Genomic DNA, 9760 nt, shown 5'->3' with positions numbered 1-9760 from the left:
CAGGTGTGCCCTATTACACCCAGGTAATCGATGGTGGTATAATATCAGACACACGCACATGGTATAATCATGCATATGTTACTGTAACATGAAGTTATACATATACACGTCATTAATACTCCAGCTCCCTCAGCGCCTCTTTGTTGCAGAGAAAGAATCATCGAAGCAATTTGTACACTGATTGCTGTAAATAGAGACAGGATTATATCATCCCCAGGGAGTTAAATCTCAGCCGCTTGCTTTAACATCACTCGTAGCCAGGAGTCCTGTGCAATCTTTTCCATTACAGTTATTATTTCTGCACCGGAACAGGTTAGTCAGTACATTGCAGACTAGTGTGTGAGGTGCACTGCTCGCTGGTAAAGAGGATATAACTGCAGCTCAGAAAATGCTATAACATATACCTGCTGCTCAGGTATAGTGGCTGCAAATTGTAGGCCGGTTCACTGTAGGTTGAGATGGTGCTAGAGACTTGTTCTCATGTCTGAGGAGCCATCAGATCACATGTCGGATTAGTCACAGGGGACACAACAAAGCAAGGTATCACTTGGCAACAAGACCCAGGCAGGTAACTCTGCTCTGATCTCAGCCTTTCACTTGGGTCTCCCTCTAGCTGCAGCAGCACCATCCTCACCACTTCAGTCCTGTCTCAATGTGAATGTTCTGCTAGAAGCTGCTGGCTTGGGAAGAACAAGTGCTGTTATTTTGACTACCTCCTCACTGCCTGGCTCACCTCATCAGTGGCATCTCTCACACTTGCTTGTCCAGCCTGCCCTTCTGCTACGGTCTTGTCCATGTTTGTCCAACAGTGGCCTTGCTGACCACCATGGCTTGTGTTTTACACCTCGTGTGGACATTTTAAGCCTTTAGGACATCCACATCATGTTATTTGGCCATCGTAAGTCTCTACAATCTTATGTACCCTCAACTCGTTACTACTGGCCTGTCTTCATAACCAGCCGACTTATTTCCCTGGAATTTACAGAGCGGCCTAGACTTTCTCTATGATCACACTGCCCGCCTTGTGCCTTATGGCTCTCTAGACATCGGAGTTTGTGTGTCAGTCAATATTTTTCGTTTCTCCATTTTCAGACGGATTATGGTGGCACTGACCTCTGCAAATGGACAAAATTAAGAAGACCAGATCCCAGACAGGAAGCAGAGTCTCTGTAAGTATTGATCCCTCGGTCAATTCGTTTGTTTGCCAGTGACAGTAAGTCAGCAAATAGTCTCTTCATCAGAGCCGCCAGTCCCCTTCTAGGGGAAATGATTTCCTGGCAATATCACAGGCTTCAGCTTTTATATTATAATTATTTGCTGGCAATATAAACTTGCAGTCACTGCAGCTTGGGGCCGATTCAGACCAATTTGTAATGGGCCAAATTCCTCCCCATCCACATCACCCCTGCATGCAAAGAGGTGATTTGCATGGAGGGGGCGGGCGTTCGGCTGTGCGCCGGGCAGCGCTTACTGGTTCGCTACACTGCGAACATGTGCACCCTTGCAAACAGGTCTGAATCAGGCCCTTTGTACAATATTTATCACTTTTATGACACTTTCTATAGCTAAAGGAGTATGAGGTCATTAGGTTGACAATGTCTAGGTCGACAGTCAAAAGGCCGACACATTAAAAAAGTTGAACATGCATGAGTTTTAAAACTCTGTGCTCCAACCAATCAGCTCCCAGCTGTCATTTGTTTTAAGCATGTGGCAGTTAGGAGCGTATTTGCTAGTTCACCGTTTGTCATGCACAACAATCTTTCATTGCATATGATAAAACTTGTTGATAACCACTAAGATCCAGGCACTGGTAAAATGGTGGCTGGAGTACAGACAGATATCCATTCTCTAGAAATAGGACCCTGTGATTGGGTGTGAGCAGTGGAAGATCTGTTGTCTTGCGCCTTGCGGACCGTCTCCATTCATCAAACTGTGCCATTCTGGAGCTTGTAGTGACTGGTCCGTGGGGTGCCTGTCCGGGGATTGTCTAGTCTGGTTGTTCTTCCTGTGATACCTTGGAGATGCAGATGGAGAGATTACAGCCTCTATGTATGGTCCGGAATTCTAAACCAGACCGGTCCGGACCATACAGGAAGACTAGAATCTTTACTTCCCCATCTCCCAGGTGACAGCTGTAAAGGTGCGTACACACGGGCATTTATCGCTGTCAATATGGTCGCTGAGCGACCATATTGCCAGAGATTGGAGTGTGCACTGTCGATAAATCGCCAGGTGCACACTCCCGTTTTTAGCCCCCTCATGATCGCAAGCTTCTGCGACCAGCTGATTCTCTCTGAGGCTCCCCCGGGAGAGGTTCCCTTTCATCAGCGACCATCTCTGGTCGCTGATGAAAAGGAGACACTGAGCAATATATTGCTCAGCAATATATCGCCCCCCGCGTGTACACTGCTTGACATGCACCATCCTTCCCGGAAGTCGACACCCCCACCCGGCAGACAGCCCCACGGACTGGACAATACAAAACTCAGGAATGACACAGTTTGATGAATGGAGCCTGACCGGTCCAGCGTTCCAGACCTGATCCGGTTCCAATTATTACATATGTATCACCATCCAATCGGCACAATGCATTTCTGAAAATCCATACCTCACACTATTTTGACTGTGCTGATCGGTAAAGAGGTGTGGCCTATGCTAAAAGGGGCATGGCCTAGTGGGATCTCGCTGCTGCAAGCCACACCCCTGATTTTGTCACTATGGGGGCATGGCCAGCGCTCTTTGGGCTACTGGTCATGCCCCCTGTTTTGCCCCCATCATTAGCATTAGGTCAATAGTTGATATGTCGACAGGTCAACACATGAAAAAGGTTGACATGCATTTAAGTGGATATGGTCAAAAGGTCAGCACAAGCAAAATGTCGAAATGGAAAAAGGTCAACAGAATGAATAGCTCTAAAATAGAGCTATTGTCGACCTTTTGTTTGTGTTTTTTTTTTAGCCACGGTTAATTATTTTAGGGTAGATTCTAAATTGGAGAAAAAGGGGCAAGAAACTTGGCCCCTTGGAAAAGCCATGGAGCAATACAAAATGTAAGAGATTTGTGTTTGGGAGGTACGGGTCTAAACTCTAATCGGTACTTCCTCATCTTTGCAGCCACAACTTACGCCAGTTACGTTAGCTGCTTTCAGAATAGCACAATTGTCCGCTCGCCTCGGGCTCGGTGTGGGATGCAGTTTAAATCCCGGCAGTCGGGATCCCGGCGTTCAAAATCCCGACGCCGGAATCCCGAACGGCGAAATCCCGACACTTTCTCCCCCCGTGGGTGTCCACGACACCCTCGGAGGGAGAATAAATTAGTGTGCCGAGCGCAGCCTGCAAGGGGGGGGCGATCCACATCCCCCCCTTGTCGGGATTTCGGCGTTCGGGTTTTCAACGCCGGGATCCCGACCGCCGGCTTTTCATGACGAATCCCTCGGTGTCTCGCTTCACTCACCACAACTTTACTAAAGGCAATAGATGGTGGCGTGGACACAAGATGGGGGCGTGGACCCAGGATGGTGCGGGTTACGGTACGTAAGTTCCGTAACGTAAGATGTGGCCACAAAGATGAGGAAGTACCTTCTAATTTATAATAAAGCTGTCCAGCTTTTTGTGGGCTTTTGCACAGCAGCTGCTGTACATAAATACACAAACTCGGTCCTCATGACCCCACATAGTGCATATTTTGCAATGTGTCAATGAGTATTGATTGCACCTTTACACCTGCTGGGTGACCTGGAAAACATGAACTGTGTGGGGTCCTGAGGACCGAATTTCAGAACCCCTGGAATTTGCTAATGCCTGAGGGGCCAGCTTTAAAAACTGATAAAATGGAGAGTGTTAAACGACCAACCAATCAGGTTGCCTGTTCCTGCAGCACAAATCATCAATATATCTTTGGTTGGGTATGGATCATATGGTTGATCATAAGTTAGTCAACACCACTAGGTCAACATGCTGAAAGGTCGACAGTCAAAAGGTCAACATCAGGTTTTTCACTATCTTTTTTATTGTTTGCGGCGGCATGTACGCCCAGGGGGGGGGTGTCTGTGGCTGCGGTGAATGTATGCAACAATGCTGTTCTCACCTGCTGCTGCTGTGCTGCTTCAGTCAGTGGCAGTGCTGGCCGGGCAGAGGGGGAGCAGGAACTCAGAGCCTGGGGAGGTGCAGCCCTCCGACAGCCATTTTGGAAGTGGGCAAAGTGCTGCAGCCGGCCCTTTTTTAATGACTTTTGTCACGGCCCACCGGGAAATGGCCCGGTTTCCCGGTGTGCCAATCCGCCTCTGCTCACTACTCACTAACACATTTTAAAAGATCCACAGGTGGAGCTAATTACTTCACTTGCGATTCTGTGAGGAGACCTGGAAAACATTAACTGTGGGTAGCTCTTAAGGGGCCAGATGTACTAAGCTTGAAAAGTGATAAAATGGAGAGTGATAAATCACCAACCAATCAGCTCGTAACTGCCATGTCACAGGCTGTGTTTGAAAAATGACAGGTAGGAGCTGATTGGTTGGTGGTTTATCACTCTCCATTTTATCACATAATTGCCTACTTTTCAAAACTAATTTCAGGGAGATTATAGTTGGTAGTAGTATTTTGCAAAGCGCCCCATTGAGGGGGAGTGTCATGCTCCAGCCAAATGGTGTGTCTAGTTCCATATATAGAGAGATTGTGGCACCTAGAAGCGAGGGTGTGTACTGCTACATCTGAGAGGAATATTTTAAAATGACTTATAGCCAAATGTAGATTAGCCTTAAAGCAGTTAGACTAATGAGGGAGAGAGGGATATTGCTGTTATTTCAGGGAGCCTCCAGCAGAATGCAGGAGGGTAGGCAGCTATGTTTTATCACTTTTCAAGGCTTAGTACATTTCCCCCAAGGACTGGAGTTGGCTACCCCAGGCTTATCTATCTTTAGTTATATGATCAGTCACAGTCTGTGCTACACCACCGACCCGATATGTCTCTGACCAACGTACTTCACAGACAAATAGCTAGTACATACTGACTAATGGACCAGCGATATATTGGTTGTTCAATTGAATGGCCAATATATTGGCCAGTGTGTACCCAGACCAACTCAAGTGCGCACAAGTCCTTGTTCATTGATGTGGGGTTAACATTACACACTCGGCTTCTCCCACTTGATAACAGATCTCTCATGGCCTGAGAATGATTGTGACATGTTATTTACATGACACACAAGATACAGAGAAGTGAGGTCTTTAACCTGTTAAGTGGGGCGTGTCTCACATCACTGTTGCTAGGAGCCCTTTGTTAATTAGGGTTTGTTAGTTAGTAACTAGTGGCCAGAGCAGCAAAACTGACCCCCTCCATACACAGAGGCTGCTGAGACATTCATGGCTGTGTGATTATCGGATGTATATCCATGTATAGCAATCAGAGATTTCGTTTAGAGGAGGAACAGGGGGTAAGCCATTAAGGTCCAGAAGAAAATGTGTTTTCCCCCAGTCACTTCACCTCCTTTAAATATATTGAGAAATGTTTCATGTGGGTATGGAGGTGACTTTGCATAGATAGGAGTACATACAAGCTTTGCTGTATATAATACTTTATATTATATTATATATATATATATATATATATATATATATATATATATATATATATATATATATATATATATATAAAATATGTATGTCTAGTGTCTGTGCAGCTCCAAAACGCTGCCATCTTTTGGCAGCGCGTGAAACTACATTGGCATACCTCCCAACTTTCATTCAGGAGGAGATGGGACACGCACATGCACGACGAAGATGCATTATAAAATGTAGGGTGCGTGGCGGATACTTGCAGCTTCCCTGTGAGGCTACACTCGTTTTCACCACTGTGGGGGCATGCCCAGCAGCTCTGTGAGCTGCTGGCTATGCCCCCAGCCGCTCTGACTGCAGGAATAGATTAGACCAGTGGTTCCCAACTCCAGTCCTCGAGAGCTACCAACAGTTCACATTTCCCAGCTCACCTCACAGGTTCACTCATTACTCACTGATACATTTTAAAAGATCTACAGGTGGAGCAAATTACTTAACTTATGATTCTGTGAGGAGACCTGGAAAACATTAACTGTTGTTAGCTCTCGAGGAATGGACTTGGCTACCTCTGGACTAGACGCTAAGCGCACAGAATCTATTCAGGGTGACGGGGGGGCAACTGCTCCCAATTCGCCACGGGACACTGCCGGCCCCGTGCCAAAAAAACTGGACGTTCCCGCGATAAGCGGGACGGTTGGAAGGTATGCATTGGCTAGCTTTGGAAGCATTTGCTTCGACTTTACACTGAAAGTGAAACTACATATAGCTTTCAAAGCATTTTCTGTGAGCAGACTTACTAGTTTAATATAAGTATAAAGAGCTCATAACTGACCTGTGAGCTTTGCTTTTTTAAAAGTTTTATCTGTGCTGAGATCTCTTGGGAAAGGGCACCACTGGCATTTCTACAGTGGTTTCTCTACTGCACATACGCATGGGTGGTCTTCATGATGCGAAAGGGCAGTGCAAGGTTGTGTTGATTAAAATAGTGATTGTAGCACATTGTGATACACCCCAATACTACAAAATGCAGAGATTACCGGCATTGTGGGGTTCAGCACTGCCGCTGACCATTGTGTCATTGGCCCTTTCTGACAGTGTTTTTTTTTTTTTGCAAGTGGGGGAGGGGGAAACCATCCGGGAGAGACCACTTTTCCAAGGGGCGGGAGAGACATCCGATTGTTAGAAGCAAGTATGTATTGTGCACCCTGCCCCCATTATAGATACATGCCTGATTGTTTGCTGGCCTGTGCATTGTTGGGTGGATTTATGTTGTGTTTAAGTACTGCCCATGGTGATTACTGAATCCTGCCTGTGTAGGGATGCATTTCAGCTGTGTCATTATTTTTGGGAATAAAATGATAGTTTATTATGGAGTGGCTAGAATATATGGGCCTGACTCAGAGTTGTGTTTAAGTACAACAAGTGCAGCATTGACAAGATGTGGATGCAATGGCACAGTTTTAGAAACGCAAACTTGTTGCCTCTGTTTTTCCAAGGCCGGGGTCGGCATCTTCCGACACAGATTTCCTGGCCCCGCAGCTGAAACGAGTGCAGTAAAATAGCCGCTAATATGTAACCTAGAATATCACACTAAATGACATAGTAAATGAGGTAATCCCGTTGGAATACGCTAATTAGGTAGACCTTATTAAGGTCAACATGCATTGGGTTGTCCACTGAAGGTTGACAGGTCTTAGGTCGACACCTGGAATAGGTTGACAGTTATGGAAGGTCGGCACAAGCATTAGGTTCACAATGGCAAGGTCAACAGACAAAATGTCAACATGAGTTTTTCAAGTTTTTAAGCCGACAGGCAGTATTTCATGCCCTACCATCCACTAGGGCTTGGAGGGTGAATAGAATAGTGTGCTATGTTGACTATGTCGACATTCATGACAAAAAAAGTGCAACTCATGTCGACCTTTTGACTGTCGTCCTTGCCATTGTTGACCTAATACTTGTGTTGACCTTCCAACCCTGACAATCCTTAGCCATGTTGACCTATTGCAGGCGTCGACTTAACGCCTGTTTATATTCAGTGATTGACCTATTGCATGTCCAGCCAATGAACCATACCCATCCCATCAGCTCTGTATTGAATTAGCAGTTGTTTCTATTTCTTAAATACAGAACTTCTAAACAGACACAATCACAAGGAGAATACAACACAGCACAATACAAAACTAGTCTAAAAAGCTAACACAGCTCAAAAAAAGTGCAAAAAGAGACATTGCACAGTCCGCAATACATGGTGACAAAACATTCTTTAGCTCCATTATTGAAAGGGGAAAAACAAAACGAAAGGAGTAGAAAAGCTAAAATCTAAAGGGGCTGCATATGTTGAAGGAGACAAAGAAATTGCAGAGACCAGTTTGCTCTGTGTTGATTGTTGGGAACTCTGTGTGGAATACAGAAGTTGCCTAGTTTCCCAAAATTTGAAGTAAAGATGGCGCTCCATGCCTTCATTTATGTCGCTCCAGTGTGTACACGCAATCTAGGCTGCTGGGCATGCATTCATGGAGGAATGAATGACGTAGCTTCAGTGTGTACCCAGCTTAAGGGGCCCATTTATCAATTATTGCATTTACAATGCGATCTGGGCAGAACATTACCGCCCAGGATTGCATTGTAAAATGTGATCCTAGAGCTTGGCTGTATCATCCTCTTGCTCGCAGGGACAGGGCTCTGAAAGGCGATGCGGGTGTTTAGCAGCAGGGATTGGAGCTTCCTGCTGTAGTCCCCCTTTGGTACATTTCAGTGATACTTAATATTTGCGGCTGACCCCCGAAAACGGCTGTTTTCAGGATTTAGCCCCAAATATGGTTTGGTAAATGTGGCCCTTAGTCTTTCTGCCCCATATGTAGTGCAGCATAGTTTGCCCAGGTGCATCTGCATGTTTTGAATCTGCCCTGCATGGGTTGCCCAGGTGCACCTGCACATTTTTAATCTGCCCCTCTTGGAATGCAGCATGGTTTGGCCAAGTGCACCGTTACTTGCTCTTTTCCAATTTACTTCCAACTAATGCTGGCCACACATCAGACCAACTTTCCTACAACTGTCCAACTAGTTGTTTAGATGTAATACAAATATGGTACTGGATGGGAGGGAGCAAAGGACAATCCGAAATGTGCTCACAAACCTAGGAAAAATGGGATTTTGTACTCACCGTTAAATCCTTTTCTCTGATTCCACAGGTGGCACTGGAAACCTATAGTGGGGAATAGAGGTGCCGATTACTAGGAGCTTGGGCACTTTAAGAAATTAGAAGTGTGGCTGGCTCCTCCCCCTCTACTTCCCCCAACGACGCAGTCCTGTATTGTGCCCGGAAGGAGCTGGAAGAGAGAGAAAAACACACTTCCGAGAGGAGAATACACATCTCACATCCTTATCATACAACTGATAAGAGAACAGGAGAAAAATAGAAATTCAAACAGAAACAACCACACATATAAAATGGCTAGGGAGTTCCCACAAATTTAATCTGGAAAGTACCCTACCAGGTAGCATAACAGATGAAAACAGTAATAAAACAACTGGATAAGATCAGTGTCGGGAGGGCGTCCAGTGCCACCTGTGGAATCGGAGAAAAGGATCATCCACTAGGTGGCACTAGAGATCTACAGTGGGGACGTCCCAGAGCTCCCCAAACGGGAGGGACGGCGCTGAGATTCTTCCAACACCGCCCGGCCAAACTGCGAAGAGTGGCCCGCAAAGGTGTCAAACCTGTAGAATCTGATAAACGTTCCCTGTCCAGACCAAGTAGCGGCCCTACATAGTTGCTGAACCGAAATCCCTCGGGCAGCCGCCCAAGAAGGACCCACGGAGTGTATGGAGTGGGTCATAATGGAGGGGGCAGGTATCTGTGATTCCGCCATGTAAGCCTGTTTTAATTGTAAGAGGAAGCCACCTGGCTAACGTCTGTTTGGAGGCCGCCAGCCTGGCTTAGCAGAATCGTAGAGGATGAATAAAGCATCCGATTTACATAAGGAAGTAGTCCTGGAAATGTATATCTTGAGGGCATGCACTACGTTTAGTGTTCTGGATTCGCTGGAGTTCTCCGTGAAAGCAGGCACAACAATCGGCTGATTGATGTGGAACGAGGACACAACCTTATGAAGGAAAGATGCTTTGGTTCTCAACTCAGCCGGATCTTCATGAAATATTAAAAATGCAGGTCGGCAGGAAAATGCACTAAGGTCCGAAACCCT

General features: G+C 46.1%; 1 protein-coding gene across 2 annotated transcripts in view; it reads left to right on the top strand.

The window, feature by feature from the left end:
* The first annotated feature begins 383 nt into the window (after window positions 1–383).
* PIP5KL1 (phosphatidylinositol-4-phosphate 5-kinase like 1) overlaps window positions 384–9760 on the top strand; it is a 45808-nt gene continuing 36431 nt past the window's right edge. The window contains exons 1-2 of one of the 2 annotated variants that reach the window (XM_083158962.1): window positions 384–898; window positions 1093–1169. In XM_083158962.1, the coding sequence (XP_083015088.1) occupies window positions 1122–1169 (48 nt within the window). In that variant the 5' untranslated portion in view covers window positions 384–898; window positions 1093–1121. Of the gene's footprint in view, window positions 899–1092; window positions 1170–5295; window positions 5432–9760 lie in introns of those variants that run through there. The other variant, XM_083158964.1, reaches the window with a different exon arrangement.

This window comes from Crinia signifera, chromosome 9, assembly GCF_055691185.1.
Source record: "Crinia signifera chromosome 9, ASM5569118v1, whole genome shotgun sequence".
NCBI lineage: Eukaryota > Metazoa > Chordata > Amphibia > Anura > Myobatrachidae > Crinia > Crinia signifera.
This window is presented reverse-complemented; position numbering and strand designations above follow the sequence as displayed.